Consider the following 27245-nt stretch of genomic DNA (forward strand, 5'->3'; position numbering starts at 1 on the left):
CCGTGTTAGGAGTAAAACAAGGTGTTCTCCGTGGCAATCCACAGCGAAACACCGCGGGGATCCGTGAATACCGATGGCTTCATGTGTAGATATTTGCGCCTCTGAAAATTACGCATCGGTAAGTTCCTTTCACTTGTTTTCCACGCCGACTGCTGCGCGCTTTTACTCACATCTTTAGCTTTCGCTGCGGCTGAGTAATGAAGGAGGTTTTCACTGAACCCTACCCGTGTAAAAATCGTATGTCTTCTTCAGTGACCGTAGGAAAGCTGTGGATGGATCTCGAGTGCGGTACACAGTAAATAAGCGGGAGGCAGACGTTCCTCCTGCTGATGTTTTCCATGTGCACAGCGAAGGTCACCCATATGCACTGAAGAATTAAACGTTTTCGAAAGCGGGAATAAAAGGGAAAAGGCAGGGCAAAATTTGCCTATTTATTCTTCACCAGCGAGGGAAAAATCATTTATCACTGATTGATAGTAACTAAGACTGATGTATTTTTCGACTGTCGATGCCTACAAACCGTTTTGCAAGCTGCAGGCTCATTTAAACACTAAGAAAATAGCAGCAGACTTCAACTGTTATTCCTGTAATATGAGCTATATGGTCTGAATGATCTGTAACACAGGAGCATTAAGAAAAGCTGCCAAGAAGTAATGAACCTGAATGGGTGCGTTATTGCACACTGACAGACACGCAGTCCCCCTCTGACTACAGACATTAACAGACTTGCATTCGGGCTAATTGGAAGCTTCTCCTGTCTTACTGGGATCGGTTTAAACTGAGCATGAATAATTCATGCACCTCGACGTTCAGAGGAATTCAACACACATGAGGAGGGAGCTGATATGGCGAGACGCATCTTCGAAATTCCCGTTTACAATAGGGAAAAATCATTAAAGATGGTGCACAGACCTGAGGAGCTTTCAGTTCTCTCTGGTGCCTTTCTCTGTCTGCATCTGTAACTGGTGACACACACACACACACAAACACACACACACACACACACACACACAGTCTTGTGGCTGATTTTCATCCTATCACAGGCTGATTGTGTTTCGCACCAGTCTTTGGTCAAGTCCAGTGCCTTACAATTGATTAAGCCATTATTATTTTTTAATTGGAAACCTGTAAGGCCCTGCATCCTTTTCTATTTTGTATTATGTCTTAAGTTATGCCTCTCAGGTATAGGTATTTTCCTACTGGAATAAACAGCATTTTGATTTTCTGCTTAAATTCCCATCAGTATGAAGCTTCACATGTCACATACATCCAGAGCTGAGCGTAGACTCCCCTGCTTTCTTGCCCACAGGATAGTTTGTTGTTTAGCCCTTTTTGTTGTTTATTGCACCAGTGCTTCCTCAATACCATATCTTCTAAATACTAAGGGCTGTTTTGTTTTTTTCTAACTTAATTTACATCCCCTAGCAACATGGCTGCTGTGATCTTTTGGCTTAGAGAGAAACAGAGAAACAAAGCTACCTGATCCCATGTCCATCTCTTTATTTGTCTGTCTCTGCTCGCGTCTGATTGTGTTTTTGTTGATCTTTGTTGATTCTGATTGTTTTTTCTGTTTAAACGTTCATCCCAACAGTTTGGCTTCAGCCTTACTTGACACGTGTTATCCTCCCTCTATATCTCCCGGTTTTCCCTCTGAGCACGGTCTGTCCTATTACTTGATAGAGCATCCAAGAGATGCTTTAGAGGTAATTGGATTCAGTTCTAGAGGGAAGGGACACAGAGCGGAATTTGTCAGTGTGTGTGCATGAATTAGCTTTGGGAGGAGACGTGTGTGTGCGTGCGCACACTGTGCTGTTTCACTCATTGTATGTGTGTGTTATGTGTCTCTGCTGGTGCTGGCCAGTGTGTGCTTTGTGTTTGCAGTGAATCATTATGTTTTCAGGAAGCTGTGCAGATGAGTAAGACACGAAGGCGGTTGGGTTTGGGAGGGGGTTGTTTTAAAGTCTGACCCCAGACACATAAATTCTATCGTCTTTAGGAGAAAAGGAAATTTATGTGATCCTCCCAAATTTTTTGCCTTTGCTAATCAACTTGTCCTTCATAAATCCTCCCTTGTCTCAAGTTTCTGCTTTAATTTAGAGCTTAAGTGATGACATGTTTTTTTGTTGCTGTATATAACCTCAGTAGAAAATAGCAACATTTCCTCTCTGATTTGATCAAGGAGCTTTTATGAGTGTCAGATTCTGTGGGGACAAGATATGACATGACACAGACCCACTGAATCGCTGTGTGTTTGTTTCTATGTGTGAATTTTTCTTTTTCTTTTCATCACAATGAAGTTGTTTATTTTGTCTAACACCTCAAAACCAAACAAAATGAAATCACAAATACTCGATTATTCGCTTATCAGAATAGTTGCATATGAGTATTTTTCTATCACTCAACTAATTGATTAATCAACCGATAGTTTCAGCTCTAGTCTTTTCATTGATTTCAGTTTCTTTTTCACTCATTTTACCAGTTTAACATTCGCAAAAACTACAACTATGCTATGTTGAAACTGTGGTTCTCATCATGTACACATACAGTTGAAGCCATTCAAAGTGCAGCACTGTATATAAGACATTAAAAGGCATTAAGACAACATATGAACGAAACACAAGGAGACATAAAAAGACATAGAACCATGATTTTAAGAGTAAAATAGCACAGGATATAAAAAATAAGATAGACTTGTATAAAACAGATCGAGCAGGAGAGTTGTTAATTTTAAAATGTATTACATTTAAAATTAGATATGATACACATGAGACCAGCAATCAGACTCCTTTTTTTACCCTGTGGTTTAATGGGAAAAGATGCCACGTGCTTGTGTAAAAGTGTTTCATGCTAAATGCTATTTCAAAATATAGGCATCTACTCTGATACAGATTAGATAGTTGTGTAAAGTAAAATGTTTTTTTTTTTTGGAAAAAGGGTTATTCAGTATAATATTAACCTGCTCTATAAATCACTGCTTCAGATTAGTATTTTAGTTCCATTTTGGGATGATTTCACATTTTTGTTTTTCTACAGTAATAAACCAAATTAACCACAAATTACATTCACAGTACAGTATGTGGTTCTCTCGGTTTTTCAGCCTGCTGTAATATTTTGTGTTTTTTAAGTTTAACCACAACGAAGTTGAAGTCTTTAAAAGCAGTAACTCAGTTTCTAAAACACATAATAATATCATGTTATACATCTTAGCATCGCATCAGCATATGTTACTATAGCACAACATATATCTACACATTGCTTTATTTGAAGGAGCTATTTATAAGTTTTGCTATCACTACATAGATAACATTAGCTTTAACAGCTGTTGACTTACCAGTCTAGAAGAAACATTGTGAATCAAGCCTCAAACTTAATTCTTTTACTCACCAACAGCTGTCTGCAGCAGTGGAAAGCAACGCCAATGTTAACTTTTTTCTCCATCACAGCTTTTCTTCTTCTGAAGTTAGCACGCTAACCAGTTAGCCCCAACCTGTCTCATCACTTTCTCACTTACTCACTGCAGTCTCCAATCTGCCCTGAAGACATAGCACTGCTTAGAGGCTGTATTATAACCTCTTGTATTATAAAGACAACTATGGCCAAAGCGCTTGCCAAGCGGCAATCCCCACCACACGCTCCCGGCAAGAAACCCTGTTCAGCTGCAGAGAAAACTTTCATATAGCCCCTTTAATATGGCCCTCACAAGTAGAAGCAAATAATACAGTGATAATGCTGTTGTGTTGTTGTTTGTTCGCTTACAGTCTTTTCCCTCTATGTGTTGTATTTCAGAGCCCTTGATGCTGAAGTGTGGGTACACTGAGGGGAGTGCATCCCAGTGAACACACACACACACACACACACACACACACTCGTATTGTGGCGCCTTTTGGATACAAGCGCTTCACAGGAGACAATGAGAGGCTACCTGCTGACTGCAATCTTTCTGCTGCCCTTGGTGAGTAGCTTGTGTGCATTGTGTGTATCTATGTACTGCGCACATGTGTGGGTGTTCACGGGGGTGCGTATGAGCATACAGGAATGCATATTTACATGCATAAGGGTTGTGAGTGCGTTCACGTGTCTTCATCGTCGGCCTCCTCTTCCTCAGCTGTAGCTGTAGTTTATTTTCATTTGTACACTCTCGCGGGTGTGTCAATGATGGGCACTGGAAGGATGGAGATCACCATATGCCGCATCAGCACATCAGCATACGTTTCAGGTCCTGGATCAGCTCTGTGTTAAGGCAACTGGCCGCCTGTTCGAACAATAACAGATGGCCTGGCTGACCGGAGAGCTGCCTATCCATCTGCTCTGACTCACTTTTATTAGTGGTCTCATTGAAATAAAAAACAGAATGGAAGAGTTGTGGGAAGATGTGTGGGAGGAATTATATCCAGTGCACCGATGCAGCACAGCAGCAGTTTCCTTGGTGAAGCCACACAGATACATGAATTGTTTTCGGTTTATATAAAAATGGCTTTATGTGACTCTCATATCCTGGTATTTGCCCTATATCTATGATTTTGATGATGCTTTCTTCATGCTTTTGTGATGGCCAGTAAATATAGTAATAGTACCAGTTGATGATGGTTACTAGGGAGACTAAAATTAATTCACAATGCGACCTTGCAGTCACAAATATATTTTCTAACCTTTAAGTTAACACTGCCCCGTAACATATGAAGTGTTCCTCCAGCTGACATCTTTGCACAATGCAGTCTCAAGCTGACCTTCAGCAGATGATGTGGCAGATACGTCTGTTGTGATGTGCTTATTGTGTGTCAAATGGGTCTGTACGGAGGGCCAGTGGTCTGCGACGTCAAATGGGAGTTTTATTATCTTTGCTGCACAGTGCTGTGGGAGCTACTGAGTTATCTGGCCCTTGAAAATAGCCTTGGGGAGGGAAACAGGATTCTGCGGCTTCAAAATGGGCAGCTTATCTGGACAAACATCTGTTTCAGAGCGGAGAGGAGAGGAGTAATTGGGAGCAGAGAATAGCAAGCATACTTAAAAAGAATTCATTGATCCATCTTCTGGCACATGCGTTGTTGTCATGGTGCCTGTTTTAGGTGAGAACTCTTTACACCCTCAGTAGTCCCTCAATTAACCTTGACTGGGTTACACCAAGTCTTCTCCTTTGCTAAGTTTGTGCACAAGTCCTTCTTAAATTTAGTTAGTTTTGAACTAAAGATTTACAAGCAGCATTGCACCAATAAAAAATGTCTAATGTAGTGAAGGCATTAGTAATGTAAAGAGGAAATCACTGTAGCATCACAAGATCTAACATAACTCTTAGTTTTCTTGTAATCCCTCCTTACCAAAAGAGGTTGCTGGAATTGCGTTAAGACACTAATTACAAATTACTAATAAAATTGCTGAAGATGTGATTTGTCCCACCTTCACATACACAAAACTCTAACAAGAGAGTGAGGGAAATGTCAATCAAGCACAGTATGTACAGTCTGGAAAGAAGTCCCAGGCATAGTAAGTGAAAACATGTATGCAAGTCGACCACAGGCGGGTCGAGCCTTTAAACTTAAGAGCCAATCCTTTATAAATGTAGGTATTACGTTATTGATGTGTACATCTCCGTGTGTCTGTGTGTGTGTGTGTGTGTGTGTGTGTGTGTGTGTGTGTGTGTGTGTGTGTGTGTGTGTGTGTGTGTGTGTCTGTGTGTGTGTGTGTGTGTGTGTGTGTGTGTGTGTGTGTGTGTGTGTGTGTGTGTGTGTGTGTGTGTGTGTGTGTGTGTGTGTGAGCTACCTGTATCCACTTCATGACTCTCGAGTTGTTGTCTCGAGTCGATGTTGTTGGTGTGTGACAGAGCACAGATGTGAAACGATCATATAGCTAAGAACAGACACTCCTAGCTGCTCAGTGTGCGTGCGAGAGAGGTAGATAAAAGTTTAAATGCTGGCATGGTTGTTAACCAGTGGCAATGGTGACAACAATATGATATGTAGGAGCATACCACCGTACCTTTTTCGTCATGGTAACAATGATAAACGCACAGTTAAGCTTGTGAACGAACCATCATGGATGAAAGACACAACACAGATGATCAGTTTCACATGGGACACAAACAGTGGCCTCCTGTTCCCAAGGTCGACCCATTCATGCACTTCAGCCTCCTCCTAACGTGGAATTTGCCGCTTTTCATACTACGTCACCTGACTTCCTCCCCTGCTGATCAACAATAACGCATAACTGTAGGTCGGAATAAGCTGCTTGCACATACAACGCAACATACGGGCTTGTTTCTTACGGGAGGACAGTCTTGATCAGCATAGATAAAAACCGATAGTAAATACTGATTCCCATTATAGTAAAATAAAAAACATTTAACCCAATAACATGCATAACCTATCCAGGATTCTATATAAGTAAATTAATGAATAACACATTTCATACTGTCATCTCACAGGCCTGTCTGCACTCATGCCAAACAGATACTCATCCACATCCAATTATTTCTCATTTCTGGGAAGCCTTGCCTACAATATGCATTGGCTCTTAGCTGGTTACCTGCTGCTTAGCAACATGGATGCTTGCTATGGGTACAAAAAAGGTCTTTTTCTTTCCAACAATGCCAGTCTCGGTTTCATTAAATAATATCAAACACTATCAACAACGAGAAAAAAAGAGGGCTTTAATATCTTGTGTTTTTGTTTTTGTTTGGCCATCATGGTGAGACAGGAGCTGTTTGTGTGTTATCTGGAAATGGAATCACACCAAATGATAGCAGATAGCTCTGATGATGTTTCACATAATTCATGCAACATTTTAAAATTCTGTCCATGTGCAGCGCGATACAGAAAGGAAGTGAATCTTAGGACATCTTCACAGTCGGTTGATGCCCTATCTTATCTAGGCAGCGAGGCCTGAAGTGAATTTTATAATGGGGGGCAGAGAGATGGAGTGATGAGTCAGCCATAGCTCAGAGGGCTGGGACATATTACACCTATCATTTCACAGAGGGAGCGAAGGAGGAGAGCGCGAGAAAGCTACGGGTGCAAAACAGAGATTGGCCTTAAGAGAGCAAGAAGGAGAGTTATAGAGCAGGTGACAGATATACGCTAACTCTACTACCTCTGGGTAAATAGTTTCCCTGACTGTACTGCAGAGCCAAACAACACCGGTTCCTCTCAAGTGTTATCTTCCTTGGCTGGTTATAGTGAGAGTGAAATGGCATTCAGAGCATCTTCAGCTTTCTTATCTTGACGAATTTGCAAGTGAAGCAGAATTTGAGGTGGGCTGCCAATTTCAGAGGGATTTAATAAAATTGTTCAGGGATTAAATTTTAACTTCAAAAGTGGATGTGAATTAGCAAATCTCCAAGGAAACGCAGTTCGTAACAAACTTGTTCAATCAGAAGGCAGAGAACAAGAAACATATACTTCAACCCTTGATATCGCTCAGCAAGCTATACCACAGCCCACAAGCTAACTAACTAATGACTGGAAGGGTTAGCTAATTGCCCCAAATCACATTTGATTAGATACATTTTATGTATACCCCTCCGAGGTATTTTTCGTATTTTAACATTTTACCAGAAGAGAGGAGAGAGGGATTATGGTACAAAAATAGACTAATTTTAAATGCTTTAACACGTATTTGACACATGCCGACAGAAAGTAAAGCATTTAATGCAGGAACACAGGATAAGTTGGATGTTTTTCCCAGAGAATTATCACCTGAATCGACAGTCCCTCCCAGCTGTATGGAACCTTATTGTGAGTGTGAGCTCAATGTTTAGCTGTCTGGCTTGCAACTTTACTGTTTTGGCTCACTCTCACCTCTGTCATAGCATTGTTTTTGGCTGCTGAGAGCAATTGTTTTCAACAAAAAGGCTCTAAAAACTCACTGTACCCTTCCTGCTCAGTGCCAAACAGCAGACAGACACAGTCAGCGACTAGCTAGTAAACATGTTTGGAGCATTTAGCAGCTACCGATCCAGATATTTCCCTCAGGAGTTGGTAGAGACCGAAAAGAGTGTGAATATTCTACTTTCATTCTCCAGGTGGACAGATATATAACTGAAAATGAATTATAATGTTACAGAGTGTGTAGATAAGCAACTGTTAGCTAACAAGGTTGCCATGAGCATGTGTTCACAACAAATACAGATACCTCATGTCAAACATTCCAAATCAATTTAAGGCGGACATGGTCATGTTTAAGTCGTACCCCTTGCAAGAAGCTTATTAAGACCTTTAAGACCTTCTCGGTGGAGCAGCGTGTCACTATAGTCAATATGCAGGGTGACATTGTGTGTGTTTGTGCATTTTCTCCAGGTGGCCTCAGAGTCCGAGCACTGCATCATCAAACGTGAACATGAGAAATGCATGGAGAGGATCGCGCTGCACAACCCCGATGACCATGAATTAGGTAAGTGAGGATGCATGAGCATGTATGTGTATGTGTGTGTATGTGTGTGTGTTCTCGCATCCTTCTGTTTGGATAATTTGGCATGAGGCCACCAGTTTTCATGGCTCTGCTGTTGTGATTAAATTGTTTACTTCTTGGGTCGCTCAGAAAACACAGAACTGCTGATGAATGTCATGCAACTTTCCCGGAATGAATTAAAAACAGGCTTTTGTTTTTTGTTTTTTGTTTTTTTTTATACTTGACAATCTGGTATTTTTCCATTTATCCGATCGGTTTTGAAAAGGTCAGAGATGAACATGTAAGAATGAAAGATGAGTGTAGCTTTATATCATGTTCATATTACAGATACATCACCTTGGAAGACCGCTATGCTGCACAGACAACAATCCGCTGATGAGCAGTTCACAAACCAAATGTCTGCCTGTAATGTCACGCTGAGCTGCTTTCGCATTTTTCCCCACATGTCCCTTTTCCAAAAACACAGGAAACTTGCTCTGTGATTCCTGGAAGCAATTATTTTCTTGGCTACGGATTGTGATTTTCATTAGCAACTGCTGCAGGCCACCCGCTGCTCGAAAGTTGCACAGCAGACTGCATCTCCCAGACTGCACTGTGACTCACGGCTTCACTGACATCCACGAGCTCCTTGAAAAAAAACATAAAAGATTTAGAGTGTAAGATAACAAGTTTAAAGAGGAGAAGTAGCTGTAAGTTCAGCTCGTTTTTCATCTGTAGATCTTAAAGGTCGGCTCTGCAGTCTTCCTGCAAAATGCATGTGAACTTTTAATGTGTTTTTATCTAGAGTTTTAAGTCTGGTGCTCTAAGGTGGGTCAAAGTAAAGATATCATCTGAAAACGTGTGTATGAATTTCAGTTGAAATGTATCCTGCAGTCTGTAACATGGAAACTTCTTTATGTCTGTATTGAGCCATCCATTTTCAGACTGTATAGTCACACGTGTTTGCCTCCCTCGACCCTTCAATGGATCCCTCCCTCCTCCTTCCCTTTAAAAGGAGCCATCCAGTGTTTCTGCTGACAGCAAATCGTTCATTAGGAGATAAAAACGCCTGGTTTGCAGAAATCCGACTTGGGGCTTGAGAAAAAGCAAAAAAAAAAAAAAAGGAAAAGAGGAAAAGGGGGGAGGAAGCTTGCAAAATGTGTCTGGTTTTAGCTTGGTTGAACAATGTTTCCTTTTTCTGATTTATCAAAGTCCATCTCTAAAAGCGTATTTCATGGTTCATTTGTTATTATACTTTTAATTGAGATACTCTGGCCTGAGATTAGTCTGCCGGCCATATGAAATTGCGACATAATGATTTGCTGTCAAGTGCTGTAATCACCACCCAGCTGGGTTTAGAAAAGGACCTGCACCTGTTTATTATTTTTGAACTAAACCGTCTTCATCTGGCAGTTTCTCTGATGCTAAATGAGAATGAAATTGATTGAAATTAGTGGTTGGATTTTGGCACCTAATCATGACTGTCACCTTACAGAAAAGGCCACTAAATTCCCCTTTAGAATAACTTAAATTTAGAGCTGAAACAACCATACAAATAAATTGATTGACAATAAACTGGCAAATAATTTTCTGGACAAAAATACATAATATTCCCCAATTTCACTTTTACAATGTAATGACTTGATTTTTTTTTTTTTTACCACTGTGAATTAAATATCTTTAATCTTTCCCTTTAAATCTCTTATCTGTTTTGAACTGTTTTCTGGAACAAACAAACTATTTGATGATATCACTTTGACATTTAGCAAGTTGTTGTAATGGACATTTTTCACTATTTTCTGACATTTAATCAGCACCTTAGTTAGTGATGAAAATGACGTAACATATCAGCTGCAGTTTTACTGAAATGTTGCAATTTTCGTGATTAGTACGTTTCTCACATAAGAAATCAGTTACATCCAGATGCAGATCTTTCCAGGAGCCTCATGACATGTTTTCCTCTTCAAACCAATGTATAAAAATAATGAATAAATTCTCTTTTGGTTTTTAGTTATACAGTATGTGAGAAATTAGCTGTGAATTTCTGATCAGTATTCTGCTTCAGCTGCGCCCCCTGACTCACATCACAAAAGAGCAAAATTCATTCCTTTGATCAGATCAGCTTCTATGAGAAAGAATCCATCTGTCTGTGTTTGTGTGCATGTATATTATACAATGCATGTGCAGTACGTGTTTGGTCTGTGTCTTTGCCGCCCAGTGAAGATATAGCATACTGTGGGACTGTGTGAGATAGCCAGTGATGCAGACAGAGTGCTTTATTAAGCCGGTTACCTCTGTAGCTCAGTGCGGCTCATTTGGCTGCGATTTGCCCTTTAAAAGGTAATTGGCTTCGTGTCCGGCTCACCAGACAGAACCAAAACAGATTAGAGAGCCAAGCAGAATAGAGAAAGGTCTGCAAACACACACATATACACGCACACACACAAGTCCAGGAACACACATACACGGATGCACACACACTCAAAAAGACTCCAAATGCATGCGAGTGAACACACACCCAATCAGACTTGCACCTGCCTCTGCAGCACTATAAAACCACCCAAGCACAAACAACGTGGTAAAACGAGAGATGGTGAAAGAAAGAAGGGAGGGACGGGGAGGTGCTGAAGATAAAAAAACACGGAAGCAGAAATCAAAGCTGTGATAACAGCACTGAAAATAAAGGATGTGAGATTCACAGTGAGCATGAGTCAGGTAAAGATGGAGGCAGAGGAGGAGAAGGAGATCAAAAACAAAACAAAAGCTTGAACCCTGGTTAAGTAATGTTTGTTTTCAGCCTGTTTGTGGTAGATGAGTGGATCATATCAGATTAAACTGACAAAAAAACGAAATCAAATGTCAAATACAGAAGTGATTTGCTAAACTTTCAAACCTATACCTTTAGTTGCCAGTTCATTAGGTACACCCACAACTCTGCAACAAATCCTCCCTTCCTGAAGGTTACCATGTTCAGTTTTTGTTGAAACTGTTTTAGAGAAGTGTCGATTCAACTTTACAGTCATTTTTAGAGGATTCGGAGGTTGAAGTTCCTGGTGCTTTTGATTTCTATTTTATTATACAGGGAGATATTTTCTAATGTCAACATTTGTATAAGTAAATTATCATAAAGTTTAATCCCCAAATGACACACCTCTCCAATACAGTTTCAACAAAAGCTGAACATTATAACCTCCATTAATGCGGGACAGTTGTATTAGACTGCAGTAGTTTGAGCAAGGTGTTCCTAATAAACTGGCAACAGTGTATGAATGTACTATTATGTATTATTTAACCATCACAGCTAATTTACTTTGATACCTGTGTTACACACACACACGCGCACACACACACACACACACACACACACACACACACACACACACACACACACACACACACACACACACATACACAACCGAAACAAAACACTCAGCCATCTAGATCACATCTCTTTCATTGCCCTGCCATAACCTTATCATAATGATCAGCATCATTTACTAATTGTTGTCCACCTTTGTCCACCACTGCCAGAGGTGAGTGGAGAACAGTGTTATTCTGCTCAGATCTGTGTTAGTGGTTAAATTAAACCAGTAAGAATGACAGTTTGCTCAGTATTCCTTTGTTTATAATATATATGTTATATCTAATGTGTGCAAGGAAATGTGTAACTATTGGCAAGAAATGTGCTGCGTCTGTTTCCTGTTCATAAACCAGGGGGTTAGAGGAAAAGAGGAAGTTGCTCTCAGCCTGGCCTGACACACACTCCCTTAAAGGTTGTGTGTCAGCTTGTAAGTGTGACAATGACGCGTAGAAAGACATGTTCTGGTTTGTGAGTCTCTATTAGACAAGAACTGCCACCGTGTGTGTGTGATATCATTCGTTTTAGTCCAGTGTTTCAATTAATGTGTTAATTTATCAGCCAGGATCAATCAATAACAGAACAGAAGCTTGATTGATGTGTAGTTTTATTCTTGTTCAACAGGGATACGATGTGTTAAAAGCTCTACAGTGTGTGTGCAGTGTGTGTGTTTTCTCTGTTGTTGTTCTTTCTGTGATGTTGTAGTAGATCTGCTGCTAAACCAGGGACAAGTTTGCATCACTAGCTTGTTTTGGCTGTGAGGGGCCGGGCACTGTTGAGATGTCGGAGGACGGGTGGAATTGTTGTGCAATAAATGACATTTTGATAAAGTTGGTAGACTCATAGGTTTGTGTTTATGTGCCCATAGATAAATTGTGATGTCAACCGTAACTCTTAAAAGTTCAACTAAAGCTTTGTTTATTGTTTTGTGCGGTTTAATGCCTTTAATCCATCTCATATCTGAGCAGGTGGGGGGTTCAAACTTCAAGCTTGCTGTGAGGGTGCAGCTTTATTTCCTGTTTTCATCAATTTCAGGTTTTGCATTTCACAGGTTTTCTTTATGCCTGTTACAGTCATAGTTTTGTGCACCTTTAAATGCAACTTTTCTGACCTTTGACCTGCTTCTTCAGCATCCTCTTTAAAGTTTCCCATTGAAACACTTTCTTCCCTTCATATTAGGTGGTGGCAGAGCAAGAAGAGTATCAGTGCGCATACGTTAAAACATCTGCAATCCACATTATTTATAATAGCAATGCATCAAATATGACAATATGGAAACCTTGACAATGTGTGGTCCCTCATTACCTTTTAATTACCTGAACCTGCAGCTCCCCTCAGCTTTCATAGTGAACTTCAGCTCATCCACCTGCAATGTTACTGCTTGGCTTAAGAGCCAGATATTTCCCTCAGGAGTTGGTGGAAACCAAAGCAGAGCTACAAGATAGTAAATATTTGACTTTGATTTGCTAAACGAAGGATAGTTTTGCTCTGAAACTGCTGGATCTGTAGATAAGTAACAACGTTGCCTTAAAAACTTAAAGGTGCCTTTGTCAGCTTGTTTCTATTGCTCCCAACTGTTCACACAGAAAATACACTGCACTTTTTATCGCGTGTGTCACGAGTATTAACACTGCCTAACTAAAAGAAAGTGTTAACCTGACTTCATTAAAGAGAGAGAGTGAAAGCTGTTTCTATGTTAGCAATAGTTTTTTCCATGTGGGTGACGAAAAGGTTCGATGAAATGAAACACTATTGAATTCAATTTAATTCAGTTCAGTTAAGTTTAATTAGTCTCACTGTCATTTCCTGAGCAAAAATTGCTGCATAAGAGCTGTACGCTGACATTGTGTGTTTCTGCTTATCTTGTCCTCTCAGTGTGCCCGTGGATGTGGGACAACCTGACCTGCTGGCAGGCGGCCAGTGTTGGTGAAGTTGTGGTGGTCAACTGTCAAGACCTTTTCCATGATTTCATGAGTGCTGAGGATGGTGAGTGGAAGCAGAAGATTACCTGTGTCTCTCATTTGAGTTTCAAAATCATCTCCATGCAGTTCAGTGTAGTCCTATTGAGTTTCTAGATACTTTGTGCTTTCAGACATGGGGAAGGTCAGTCGTAACTGTACCGAGGATGGCTGGTCTGAACCTTTCCCTCACTATGCGGAAGTCTGCTCCTTCTTCTTCTATGAAAACACCACCAAACCTGTACGTCCTCTTTGACTTCATCTGAATTTTCTACTACATTACTATTATATTTACCGCGGACACACACACACTAACCCTCTCTCTGCAACCCTAGGACATGTACTACGCATCAGTGAAGGCCCTGTACACAGTTGGCTACAGCACATCGCTGGTGTCTCTGACGACAGCCATGGTTATTCTCTGCAGATTCAGGTGAGCGGCGCAATGTGGCTAGGAAATAGGTTTCATTTAAGCATGTTTGTAAAATGATTTAGCAATTTGGATATTGAAATTATTGTTAAGACAAGTGGAAATAAGGAAAAAACAAATCATTAAAATTGACAAATTCCATGACAAATGAAGGATTTAGTTTGTTTGTTTTAGCTGTCATTATATTTTTGCACAGTACTGAGGCATCAAAAGTCTAATCAAAATGGTTTCTTTATCCTTATTAGTGAATCAATAGAACATGAAGTGGAAAAATTTCTGATAACTTGATTGAAATGCCAAATATTCCCTTTCTCCAGGTTCTCAGTCTTAAGGACTGATTTCTGGACAAAATAAATAATTTGAAAATGTAATTTTTGGGCTAAGGAATATTTTGATGGACATATTTCACTCTTTTCTCATATTTCCTATACCAAACAATTAAGAGATTAATCAAAAACGTTAATTGGCAGACTAATCAAGAATGAAAAAATAACTAAGTTAGTTGCAGCCCTAGTGCCATTGCCCTCTATCCATATGAATATGCAGGTTTTTTTTGTATGCAGTAATCATCCAACCAACAGGCCCAAAAACCAAACTATCTGAAATTATGTAAAACTATTTTTGAATGCAAGCATGCTGAGCTAAGACACACAGTACAGTGACTGCGCCATTAGCAAGAGAATCAAGTAAAAACAGCCAGTGGTTCAAAAGCTTGAAACTTAATGAAAATCTCGTTAATCACTTTATCCCAGCTGATCTGATGAAGTTCTGAGAGTGAAGACAAGATGAGATTAGATATATTTTCTCTGTCCTCTCTCCAGGAAGCTCCACTGCACCAGAAACTTCATTCACATGAATCTGTTTGTGTCCTTCATCCTGAGAGCCATCTCAGTCTTCATCAAGGACGGTGTGCTCTACGCTCGGGAAGACAGCGAGCACTGCTTCGTACACACAGTCAGTAACAACAGCTAATTCATATACACGTAAAGTCATTTAGAGGCCCTGTAATACACACACCGTCTGTGGTTTATGGTTTTCATCAGCGGGAAAGAAAACAGCCGTGACTGCTTGTTTGGTTATTAATGAAAAAAATGAAGGAGGTCTTTTTAATTCACAACTCTAATTATTTCACTAATTTTAATTTGAAGCAGATGATTGCAAAATGGGGCCTTTATTATTCTAAATGATCCCTACTCGGACAAAATAATTGCTGGCATTTTTGGAGTCACTATAAGAAGTTTGCGGAGTATTGGCAGTAGCAAAATGTTGTCAAGATTATTGGTTAATCGGTTCCAGAGAGCATTATTAAAGGGTTTCGACGAAGTGCAGCCACTCATTTCAGAGAGGAAAACATGATGAGGCCTGTTCTGTTTGAGGCCTAAAGAGAGCTTCACAAACAGACTTGCATGAAACACTCATTCTCCAATCTTTGCTGTTTGATATGCACCTTTTGAAGGAACTTCAATCACATGCAAATTTTAGAAAAAGTAAACATGCAATTAGATGACTAATACTCCCTGATTACAAATGCAGCACAAGCTCTTAGCCTTTGTCTGGTTACAACGCATTGCTCACTGTTGTTAAGCAGGCATGATAAATAAACCTAATTAGGAACGCTAATGGCTTCAGCAAGGCCAGTGGAAATCTTCTACTAGAGCTCCATTAACATATCAATGTTTACTTTGCCCCTTTTCTTTTCTTTTTTTTTTTTTAAACCCTCTGCTTTACTGCTGTCACCATGGCAACCACAGGTCACATCATGACATGGCAGTACCGGGAATAAGATCAGTGCTGTAATTGGTTGACCCCACTCAGAATATGAACTCTATTCATTAACATGAACTCATTAGATTACAGTCCACCTGACATGAAGGTGGGTCGTTCCTGCTGTCTGTGGAATTTTAGAGACACAGTTTGAATATTCACTCATCATCTCATGCAAGAAAAAAACTTTATAGGCCACTCTGTTGTAGTCTTGTCACCCTGATGACAACAATCTGTGCTTTTGCACTGTGATTTACTGAAATAAGGACATTTATCTGTCTGACATTTATTGTCTGTCTCGAGGTTTAAAAATAAAGTGACCATTAAACATGGATGTTCCATTTTGAAGCTGCTTACACATGTTTCTATGGGTGCATAAAGAGACTTATTTAAATGTTGTAAAAATGAATTGAATTGCAGTTTTATCATTTATCACAGCCAAATTATTTCTTGGCCAGGAGCAGTGACATGCCATTTTGACACACTTTCTCAGGGCTTAAATAAACATGATTTAATGTGTTTAGAGAGATTTAGAGGTGCTGGTAAGCTGATTTTGTCACCTTTGGACAGAAGCAGGCTAACTGTAGTCTTCATGCTAAGCTAAGCTAACTGTCTCCTGGCTCCAGCTTCATATTAAATGGCAGGATATGAGAGTGCTTTCGTTCTTCTCTTTCAAATCTTGACAAGCAAATGCATGTACTTCTCCAAATGTCCAGCTATTCTGTGAATAAACATGTTTAATTTTTCTCAGCTTTTTCTAAGATCTAACAAGTGGCTGATGGCACTACAAATATTTTTACACTTGTTTATGATATTGTTGCAGAATTGACACAAGCTTCTCTCACACTTCCAGTCCCCCTAAAGGATTGTATAACACAAGTAATACAGATGTGAAATCATCCCTCTACCCTTGTGTTCCTCTGTGCAGGTGGCATGTAAAGCAGTGATGGTTTTCTTCCATTACTGTGTCATGTCCAACTATTTCTGGCTGTTCATTGAAGGACTGTATCTCTTCACTCTGCTGGTGGAGACCTTTTTTCCTGAGAGACGATACTTCTACTGGTACACCATAGTGGGATGGGGTGAGTGTCTGTCTCTGACTGATTGTCATTAGTGGTGGAAAATGGAAAATTCTTGCTCAATAACATTTAGTTTTCAAAATTTAGTCTTCTTGTTTCCGTCTGTTCCTGAGTATAGTCAATTTTTAGATACATAGAAGAAGAGAGAGAGAGAGAGTTCAGTGGGATACATTACAGTATTTTGAATATAACTATACAGTAGATAGTCCTCTAAAGAGTATGTGGTTGTTAATATGAGATAAAAACAAATGGATTCTTTAAGATTCCATTTGAATTTCCTATAAAAGTTTTTAAATACCATAGTAAAATGCAGATGAAGTAGAACTATCATCTTGAACAGTTTAGAGTTCTTCCTCTGCTGATCATGATGACAACCTGTAATATTTATCTTGTATTTCTGGTCTTTCTATGGATAGAATATGATATAGATAAGATTACAATTATGAATATATGACTCTGTTATTTCACTTTATGTTGGCATTTCTAAAAGCATGATTTGACCAATGAGAAGTTCTATAATTATGACAAACATACTGTGTTTTTGATGACTGTTATCACAGGAACTCCCACCATTTGTGTGACTGTCTGGGCAGTTCTGAGGCTCCATTTTCACGACACTGGGTATGTCTCAACTCTTCCTCCCTTCCTTGTATTTTAGTGGTGGAAAGTAATAGATAAAGTGCATTTCCCCAAGCACTATAGTTGATTGCAATTTTGAAGTACTTGTACTTCAAGTATTTTCATTCTCTGCTACATGCAAATACGGCTCTACATTTATTTGATTAGGCCAGTAACTAGTTATTTTTCAGTCTGTGATTAATTAAACAAAATATAATCAACTAATAAATAATGATGTGTTATTTTAGGGTAAGATAAGACTTTATTGATCCCCATGGTAGAATTCACAAGCAGCACAGCAGTATGTAGATTATTTGATATGAGCCCCACTTTTACCAGCTGCAACAAGTGATATGTCCACATTAATGAATCAATAGTTATAATCCATTGATATTAAATTTATAATAAAGAAATATCTTATCTTATAAGCTGATAAATTAATGGTGTTTAACCTAACTCTAAATATTTGAGTAGAGCTGAAATTATTAGTAAAATGATGGAAAATTGCCAACTACTTTCACTGGTCATTTTTCATGAAAAATAAAATATAGAATGTTTCAAAGTTCCAGCTTCTCAAAAGTGAAGATTTGCTGCTTTTCCTTTCAATAATACTGAGTTTTGGACTGTAGGTTTGTAAAAACAAGCGGTGTGAAGGGGTCACTTTGGTCTCTGGATGACTGTGACAGGCATTTCTCGCTATTTTGAGAACTAAACAATCAGTCAATCAATGGAGAAAATAATGAGGAGATTAATCCATAATAAAAACATTATTTATCATTATTCATCATCATTATTTGCAGCCTTATATAAAATACTGAATAAAAATACGTCCATCTCAACCAGCAGCCACAAAATGAGGCTTACACATCAATGCATGAGTAATTATTATGTCATATAATACTATAGGCCATTTTTCTGCATCAGGAATGTTTATTTCTTCCACCATTGTCAGAATCTCCTTCAGAAAAGGAAGAAGTGCATGTCAACTGTTAACCACTTTCATATGGTAAGATGCACTTATCATATCAAAGCAAAGAAACAGAGGCTGCTGGGATGCTGATATTCAATTACTAAAGTCTACAACTGTGTCAAGATAATTCCTCACACATGTATCTCCTTTTGATCCTGCACAATTTAGGATGAAGAAGAGATATGCAGTTGCAGGAATTTAGGGGAACGCATGACACCCATAAGAAATAACTCTCTTCATTGCTGACGTAACCACGGATCATTTCATTTATACTGACAATGTTTTTAAAATCAAATTTTTAAAAACCAATCACGTGTTTCATGGGATTATGTAAGTGACCTACCAATGTTTTGGCATTCATTTAACAAACCCTTGTTGATTTGCCTACCTTTGTCTCCATCTTTCCATCTTTTATCATTTCTTCATTAAGTAATCTAATATATAAATCTAAGCAGAAAATAATATCTGCATGAGAAGTATTAGACAGAGTTTTCTAAGTATATTCAATCCAATCTTTTCATTCTCAATTGTGAGGCTTTCTGCCATTTTAAATCCTCCAGTCACCTCTGACCCTTCCCTCCCTTGCTCTGTAAATGGCCACCTGATTGATGCACTGTACGGTGCCATGTATTACCAGTCGAGGAGAGAAAGTGAAGATGGGAACGCTGAATGATTATTGATCAGCGCTGTGTTCATCCTCTTCCAGGTGCTGGGATACAAATGAGAACACTGCCCTCTGGTGGGTGATCAAAGGACCAGTTGTGGCCTCTATAATGGTATGGCAGATGCTGATTTGTTCATTCAATTATTCTTCTCGTGTATTATTGTTACTCAGCTCATCTATTGTTTCCCTCAATTTATGACAGATTTATTATATTTCCACTTGTTTTCCTCAGATCAATTTTGTCCTTTTCATTGGAATTATTATTATCCTGGTCCAGAAGCTCCAGTCCCCTGATATCGGAGGGAATGAATCAAGCATTTACCTGTAAGTTTCAATAATCAAATTCAGTAACACAAGTGGTGCATGTCTTCAGAAAAGTCAAAAGTGTGTGTGTGTGAGTGTGTGTGTGTGTGTGTGTGTGTGTGGAGAATATACTTAAAGAATGTTTATTATAGAAAACAGTTAATTACTATGGTTCTGAGATTTCTAGTACTTATAAAGGTTAATTACCTTTGCTGAAAGGATAATGTGGTGATATTTTTAAATTTTCTATTGTAAGCAAATCCCATGAAAATCCAACAATGAATTCCTTTTAGTGTTTAGTGTTTTCGTGTTGCCCGTGTATCTAAAGCCTCATGTAACTTATTGCTCTGTGCCATACAGCTCCATTGTTGTGCAGAAACTATTATAAACCCATCAGTGAGCCCCACTGTTACACGAGGTGACATGTTCCTTCATTACCACAAACTCGGACACTGCAGGCGCTGTAAATTTGCACTGGAGTACCGAATGTGTGTTCATCCACTGATGAAAATAGTCCCCCCCCCAAAATGCACTATTTACTTCCATTTAAATTGTATTTCTAAAAACTACACTGACCAGCTGTTTCAGGAAATAACCAAGTCTTTTTTAATGTATTTGCGGACTTCTTTAAAAATTTGCAATAGGAACAAACAGGTTTGGGGCTGTATTGAGAGACTGACAAACACACTGTTGGTCCTTTCGAGGGATTTATTGACAGTAAGAAGAAAACAGAATAACACAGCCTTTTTCCCTTTAATGAGACACCAGATGACACCATGGACACTAAATGTAAATCTCCGTCTTTACTAACTGCTTTATTTTCCTTTTTTGTTCCCCTTTGGGTCAGTGGGCATTGTCCCTTTAAATACATTATCTGACACTTAAGAAAACAATAGAGCTATTTTCAGACAGGAGCCATGCACTAATACATGAATTGAAGAGAAGCCATAACAGTCTTATTTCCAAATTCATATCGCTGAATCTCTGATATGTCCTTCCAGACACTTTTCAGAACAGATTCATTTGTGCTACCTGTTGGCAGGAAGCTTGAGCCTCATTATGGAGTTGTACTGTAGCCAGACATCACTCCTGTTCTGTTCCCACAGGATAGTGTCTTTTGAGGCCCTGCAGATAATGTCATTCTCATCTGTTGCTTAGACCTGTACGTGCGTGACCAAGTGTGAAGTTGTGTGTGAGTGTGTGTTGTGCGAGACTGTGTGTCTGTGTCCCTAAAGACACTGTCTTTGTTGTATTGTTGTGTTGTCTTTGTGCTGTGTAGCAGCTGTGCTCAGAAATGCTTCAGTGAGCCCACACAGGCTGTTCAGCATTCGTGCAGGATGTCAGAGTTATCTACCATCACACTGTAAGTGTGTGTGTGTGTGTGTGTGTGTGTGTGTTTGTCCTCAGACACGTGTGTTTGTGTGTCTGTCTATGTCAACCGCATGTGTGTAACAAAGGGTTGTTAAAGTTTTTTTAATGGTCTGGATTCCCAAATGCATACTCTCCCTCACACACACATACACGCACGTTTGTACTTCTGTACCTGTGAGGACCCTCATTGACATTATGTGTTCCCTCACCCCTAACCCTAACATTAACCATCACAGCTGCATTCCAGACACCAACTCTTATCCTGACCTAAACCTAAAGACAGGCTCATTATATTTTTGAAACTGACCCCTAGAAATGGAGATAAAGCTACACATATTTATTTGCCTCCAGATTATGAGACTACTTGTTTAACACATCAACCCAAAAGGATGTTTTCAATGTGGAAGCTGAAGCAATTGTGGAAATATCCACTAGCCAAAGTCTTCACTAGTGTTTACACCAACAAGATGGTTTTACACCGGCAGGACTAAACGGAAATTTAAGGGGAGAATTGATGAACATAAATATGGTATAAGAGTTGGTCATGAGGAATATTCCATGGGCAGATTTTACAAAACTACACTATGGCACTAACCCTGATTCTCTCAAAGTAATTACCAGTGAGGTCAGAATATACACCAACAAAATACTTCCAAAGGAAACCTTTTGGATTTTGTCAGTTTACGATTGATTTTAATCCATATTTGTAGGAGTAATGTGAAAGTCGTGTTTTTCTCCTTTTATATTGTGTAAATCTAATTTTTATGTGAAATTTCTTTAGAAATTTTTATGTGTCTGGGATTTTTTTATAGCCTTTCTCATTGGATTCTTATACATTTATGTGAAGACACATATTTTGGTAAATGTTTGCAGTGCCTTTTTGACCTCCTGTGTGATTTCTGTAGCCCTGCCTTCCCTCTAACCACACTCCTGTAACTCATTTGTGTCATGTCTTGTGCCACTTAAGTGTCTGTGTTTGTATTTTATTTCAAAACCATGCTGAAGGCTTCTAGCCGAAACACATTGGTGTCGGCCATTTAAACCTATGATTGTTTTGCTCCTGTTCTCTAACCTACATCTCATTCTAACCTGAACCTTAAAACCAAGTCATAACCCCCATATGTCCCTTTGAAGGCTTAATAAAACTCAAACCGGTCCTCACAAAGGTAGATGTACATGGGCACACAAATACACAAATACACGCATTTTGAACATTAAGAAATCTGTAGTTTTTTATTTGGTTTATCTCAGATATGTTTCTCTAGTGCTCGTGGAGAGACAGCGGCACAAAATGTCATATCTACTTTTTGATCTACTTTTGATTTTCTCATATTTCACAGTCAAAGGGTTGAGAGTATAATGACTGTTTTTAAGGACCTGGTGTCATTGGACTACACTGTAAAAACCACAGTGTTGTACATTTGTGTCTTCCATTTTTAAAGTGGCATCTGTTGTGTGTTCTTTGTGTATTTCTGTCTATCTGTGTGACTACGGGGGTAGATTGCTCGTCAACAATAATCTGTTTGGTCTGGTTTCTTAATGGACATATTTTTATTATTGTCAAGAAATCCCATTTACAAGATTAAAACTAACGTGTTAGTCCATCACTCAATACCCACTCTGTGTTTTGCACTCAGCCCTAAGCTCATTTGGTCCTATAGAACATATAAGGCTTTAAAAACATAAATGTATAGGTCCAGTTTAAAAAAAAAAAAAAAAGACCCAGTGTTTTTCTGAAGCAAAAGCGAAAGTTATTCACACAGGAGTAAATGGTGCATCTGTTGGTTTTCAGCTGCAAATTAATACACATTTGATGCTGTAGTATCTATGGCAGCAGGAAAGTGTTTATGGGAATGACTGAAAGGAAACCTCACTGCCCATGTTTATTATAATGATGGAAATGTCACCCAGTGCTACTTTGTGGCATCCTTTATGTATTTTTAATCATTTTTAGTTTAGCTCAATGGCACAGAGGAATGATATCAGGCTTTGTCTGCACAGACAATACTTGTTAGATGGATCAGTTCATTGTTGGTTTTGGTCTTTTATGGGATTTTTTTGACAATAAGAAAATAAGATAAATACATGAAAATAAAAACCAAAAGAAAATTATAGTTAAGCCTTCATTTTAAACAAAATATGCAGAAGTCATGATTTAATTTAAGAGATTGTGAAGCATTTATTTTTAAAAGTAAAAGACGAGGTCACATCAATAGGCAGAAACGGTATCATGGCATTGCATCAGTGGCTCTGTTCTTGCATCACATCCAGATGACCAGCAGCAGTAAAAACACGTTCACATTAGAAATCTCACTTACACGTCAGTTTGATTAAACTGTGTTACGTGTGTTTCTGTGTGTGCGCGTGTATGTGTGTGTGCACAGGCGTCTGGCGCGCTCCACCCTGCTGCTCATCCCTCTGTTTGGCATTCACTACACTGTGTTCGCCTTCTCACCTGAAGATGTCAGCAAGAGGGAGAGGCTGGTCTTTGAACTGGGACTGGGATCCTTCCAGGTACAGTGTTAGAGCTCCTCCAACGTCCGCTCTCAATTAAAGAGAAATACCAGATGATGAATGAGAGGACATAATGGGATAATAAGTCATCTGAGTGTACAGGCTACAAAGAGGCTCTTAAGGAGGCTGATGGTGATATTCAATCCTTGTCTTCTCACCATCACCACCAGCTAAGCAGTGAGGAGGACCTTTACAGATCAGTAGACATTTCATGTAGTTTCCTGATGCCACATTATGATTCATGGGTACTGAATCTTCATAACTGTCAACACACAACATTTTGTAGTCCAATGTTTAATAGTGATAGTCCACAGTCAGACTCTTTCTGATATATTTTTGTCCTTTTCTGATATTCTTAAAAATAAAAGCAAATTTCCATCTCAAGCTGATTTTCCCTCATTTGTTGTCTCCATTCTCCTCCTCAGGGCTTTGTGGTAGCTGTCCTCTACTGTTTCCTCAATGGAGAGGTAAGCTTACGTCCCTGACAAACTCCTCGATTGCTCAAGGTGTATGTAGTATAGATGTCTGTGTTTGTAAATATGTCTACTGATTATTACCCAGAAGGTAATAAAAAGCAGTATGTTAAGCAGTTTATTTCTGTATTTGTCAACAGTTATAGTTTCTCCAATAAAACAATTGTAGCTGGTGTTAATCAACAATTGATAACACACTATAACATTGCTGTAATCATATTAATCATACAAATGAACAGATTCTACATTTATATTCTAGATTTATTATATTGCACATTCATAAATGTGTTCAAAACTAATGAAAGCTCAATGCTGGGCTTGAGGGTTCTATCTTTGGTAATAGTATGACAAAAAAAATAGAAAATTTAACTAGTTCCACTTACTAGATTTCTTCCAGAGCTTTCAGGAGTTTGCTCAGTTGTAATAGAGAGTGAATAAAATGTATTTATAAAAAATTAAATACACAGTTAATGAAGAATTTAATGGATGTAAAGTGCTTCATTAAGAAAATACAATAAATACAGTAAATTAATAGGCTAAGTAACTTTAAGACTCATGTAAATCCTGATTAATGTGATCATTAATAATAAAAAATAATTATAATATTCCCTTCATTTAAATTACACAACACTATTTAAATTTAGCCTCTTTGACCAACCTTACAGATGTACTGATGACATTTGTTTTTAAGAAAACAACAACAACAAATTAAAAATACTTTCATTCAGCCATAACTGAAGAACACCACAGTTGAATGTGTGTGAATTACATCCCTTCTCTCATAGTACAACACAGAACCTACATTTACAGAAATTAGTCTCTTTTTTTGCCTTGGCTAATATACAACATAATGTGCAGTTACACTGTAAGACCTCACTTACTAATGGAAACAATGGCATCTGCTCTGAAATGAATTAAAGAAATAATAAACATATAAGTCTGTTTCCACTGTAAAATGTTGGTGTCATAATCAACAACACTGAGTAAAACTGGTCATGGATCTTGTTGTTGACCCCTGATATAATATATATTATATTGTCAGTCATTCATCAACTGTTTACACACCGGTTGAAAAGGCTTCGCAGGGATTAAACAGGTGTTCTGTACCTTTTCGTGGAGCTGGTACAGCTTAAAGTACATTAAAAATGACCTTGTGAAGTTTCTCCCTGAAGGTGCAGTCGGAGATCAAGAGGAAATGGCGCAGCTGGACGGTGAACCGGTACTTTGCTGTGGACCTGAAGCAGCAGAGGCACCCTTCGTTGGCCAGCAGTGGAGTGAACGGCGGGACTCAGCTGTCGATCCTCAGCAAGAGCAGTTCCCAGATACGCATGTCCAGCCCGCTGGCGGAGAACGCCAACATCAGCCTCCCCACCTGAGCATCTGATTGGGCGGACTCAACTTCAAGGTGCCGTTCCACTAACGTACATCCAGACCAACCAGAACAGACCAAAGTGGCCCCTCACACCTCTTATGTTTTTTAGTTTGGCCTTTAGACAATGAGGTATTTCTAAAAGCATTTACTGGAGATTCATTAGAGGTGCATAGCTGGCTTTCATACATTAGAATTTAACTTGGTTAAACGATTTACAGTTGTATTTATTTGACTATTTTAGTGCTGCAGCTGACTCTGTAGGCTGCAAACTTTTATGATTAATGATACACTTAATATTTTTACAAACAACTCAAATTCTACTCCATCAATTAAAACAAAATAAATATTAGGAATTCCCTTTCTGCCAATATTTTAATGTCAAATTTACCCCATTTTACTGTTTTATTTATAAATAAAATTAAAGTAGAGTTTGTGCCAAAAGAAACACTACAAGTTGTAAAAAAAGATGAATAGTTAAGTAACAAATGTAGGGGTCATATTTGGCTGTTGGTGTAAAGTAAATGTGCTTCAAAGTGCCATACAGGTTGCCTGACTGGATCTGATCTCATAACAGTCCAAAGTTAAACGTCAACCAAACGTTCGCCTTGCTTGTACAAATGCTCATTGTTTAAATGTTTCATCTTGAATTTAAACATTTTTCTACAATCAGCCATAAGTACAGAGTATGTCAAAAAATATATGTTAAAAAAAAAAAAACAACAACAACTCATGGACTTTGTAAATAGTTACTTTTGGTGTCTAGATCAGAATTTCTTTCTTTTGCATAACGCAGTATTGTAATGACCTTTTCAAACGAAAGGAACTGGAGCCCAAATCTGTAGACTTCATCACATATCCTGGAGACCCAGAAGATCCTGCCCACTCTATTCTGAAATATTTGTTTGTATTAAATAATTTTTAAAGAAAAAACACACAACTAGTATAAATATATATAGGAACACAGTGCCAAAATAAATGAGTGTTGAAGAGCGGTGTCTCCAAACCTAGGAGTCACATGATGAATGAACATTTATCTGCTCCATGAAACTATATTTATTTTAAAAGAAAATGTATGTTTGCTTTTTTTTTTTTCTTATAAACTGTTCTTTAAATTCACCTCTTCAGGCCTCTAAAAATATTTAGATTAATTTGAATTATCAAATTACTGCTGTAGAGGATGTAACAGCACATGAGGGAATCTAAAAATGTATTTTAAAAAAAGAAAAATACACTGAGAATGTACACTGAACTGATTTATGCTCACAAACAGTGTCGCTGCAGAGGTCTGCAGTAGTACTAGTGCTACAGTTGTATCCTCCAATTGGTTTTCCCTTTCATACATTTAACGGATATGTTTTTGCAGACTGTGAACATGAACAGTACAGGTGCCATTTAGCGGATGCTTTTACCCAAAGCTCCTCATAACGCCATGAGTTCATATGTGCCGCATTTTATTGTAGGCAGTGATAATGCTCTTAAAGATGACAGGATTCTTTGCTCTTTTCCTCTGAGCTTCAATCCATTGTGCCATATTAAATTGCTCTTCATTTAAAATTTTGAAATGAACCATCTCCTACACTCATATTCCAAAGTGCCTAGTCAGTCACAAATAGCTATCACTTTTATTTACAGGACAATGAACAGATAAGTTAGACGTGTAGTAAGAGTCATTTCCTGCAAAGAATGTATAGAGCGGTGTGTTTTATTATGGATGACTTTGCAAAATTGTGCTTTTTATCATTATGTGCAACGAAAATAGAAAATATTTTGCTTATTTATTGGTAAAATTCTTCTTTGTCTCTATTTAAAAACTTTTTTCGATTATGATGTGCATTATGCTCTGCATAATTGCAGCTTTTTTTTTTTTTTTTCTTTTTTTTTTTAGCCTTTTGGGTTAAACTAAAATCCATTCAATATAACTGCAAGTCCATCTCAATTCAGCACTAACGTCAAACATAAACAGCTTCAAAACAGAAACAATACACACTGTAA

General features: G+C 38.5%; 1 protein-coding gene across 1 annotated transcript; it reads left to right on the forward strand.

Annotated features, from left to right (window-relative positions):
• On the forward strand, positions 1-26969 carry LOC111231014 (pituitary adenylate cyclase-activating polypeptide type I receptor-like). The gene is made up of 14 exons (XM_022757948.1): positions 1-118; positions 3787-3952; positions 8289-8382; positions 13613-13723; positions 13830-13936; positions 14031-14128; positions 14947-15079; positions 16818-16971; positions 17529-17589; positions 19263-19332; positions 19453-19544; positions 23279-23408; positions 23834-23875; positions 25054-26969. The coding sequence occupies exons 2-14, from the start codon at positions 3911-3913 to the stop codon at positions 25255-25257; spliced, it is 1338 nt and encodes a 445-aa protein (XP_022613669.1). The 5' UTR covers positions 1-118; positions 3787-3910; the 3' UTR covers positions 25258-26969.
• The last annotated feature ends 276 nt before the right edge of the window (positions 26970-27245 follow it).

Source organism: Seriola dumerili, unplaced genomic scaffold, assembly GCF_002260705.1.
Source record: "Seriola dumerili isolate Sdu_G_001 unplaced genomic scaffold, Sdu_1.0 BDQW01000291.1, whole genome shotgun sequence".
Classification (NCBI taxonomy): domain Eukaryota; kingdom Metazoa; phylum Chordata; class Actinopteri; order Carangiformes; family Carangidae; genus Seriola; species Seriola dumerili.

What these genes read in the sequence shown, in the direction of transcription:
- LOC111231014 (XM_022757948.1), top strand. Translation starts at nt 3,911, where the DNA reads ATGAGAGGCTACCTGCTGACTGCAATCTTTCTGCTGCCCTTG. An exon ending in AGCACTGCTTCGTACACACA is followed by an intron (nt 15,080 to 16,817) that starts GTCAGTAACAAC and finishes TCCTCTGTGCAG; the next exon opens with GTGGCATGTAAAGCAGTGAT. An exon ending in AATGAATCAAGCATTTACCT is followed by an intron (nt 19,545 to 23,278) that starts GTAAGTTTCAAT and finishes GTGTGTGCACAG; the next exon opens with GCGTCTGGCGCGCTCCACCC.